General features: G+C 33.4%; 1 protein-coding gene across 1 annotated transcript in view; it reads right to left on the minus strand.

Annotated features, from left to right (window-relative positions):
- Positions 1–304: 304 nt before the first annotated feature.
- LOC108762261 (multidrug resistance-associated protein 4-like) overlaps positions 305–1,008 on the minus strand; it is a gene marked incomplete at both ends in the record, with an annotated part of 52,625 nt that continues 51,921 nt past the window's right edge. The window contains 1 exon segment of the mRNA XM_018509193.1: positions 305–407. Within this exon segment, the coding sequence (XP_018364695.1) occupies positions 305–407 (103 nt within the window).

A 1,008-nucleotide genomic window follows, 5' to 3' on the forward strand; every position in this document is an offset into this window, starting at 1 on the left:
CGCTCGTGTCTTTTGGCTTCGAACACGAGGAAGAAGCATTGAACCCACCGCTTACAATATCAATATTGCCTAAGAAGTTACAGGAAAAAGACAAGCAAGGGTCGAATATATGTATATAGTTTTTGATTGTAAATATATATGTTCTCTTCTTCTTACATTAGGCCTCTGACCTGTGTTTACCTCTCTCATATGCTTGTGGTGTGCACACTGATCCTTCAATTGCATAAGCATAATGGGACTAATAGTTTTAGTGCCAGTTCTGAACGGCAAATTTTTCGAGAGGTGTTTCTGTGGACAAGGATACTCTTCGGAAGGAATATAATGCACCAATTGCCGCCAGCACGAAAGTAATCCGTGTATATTTTATCGGAAAAATTGCCTATTGTTCGCATTTCAGCTATACTTAACTCAATTATATTGTGTTACTCTTATAAATTACTTTTTAAGAATTAAATCCAATGACTATCTCACAAACATTTTACTTTTAATTGTTCTTAATAACAGACATTTATTAACTGTCATTACTATAGCAATAAATGGTAATGCCTACAGTTACTATTCGCTCTAATAGTAAACTATTCATTTTTTTGAACGTAAATGCGAGAAATGTAGATTTATTAAAGCGCCATAAACGTGTAATTCTGCAGATAACAATCGCGAGCGATGCCGGCCAAAGCCTCCGCTATTGTCGTGCCGGTCTCCTGCACCATGATGATCGAATTCCTGTGATAAAAGTCTAAATTTGAAGACATTTGAATACTTCTGAGACTTTCACGAATATTTTCTACATAGAAGTTACACAGTAAGTTGTATAGATTTTCTTTATGTCTCATATGGAAAAATAAAGAAGAGATTATTCTGTCTATTTAATCATCAACCAGATATTTTATATAACTTTATCGTCATAGAAGAAAAATTTATTATCTTGAACGAATAATCCTGTATTTAAATTCTTCGTAATATGGCTAAAAAATGAGATAGTGAAATAAAAAGAATGCATTTTATAGG

This window comes from Trachymyrmex cornetzi, unplaced genomic scaffold (genome assembly GCF_001594075.2).
Source record: "Trachymyrmex cornetzi isolate Tcor2-1 unplaced genomic scaffold, Tcor1.1 scaffold285, whole genome shotgun sequence".
NCBI lineage: Eukaryota > Metazoa > Arthropoda > Insecta > Hymenoptera > Formicidae > Trachymyrmex > Trachymyrmex cornetzi.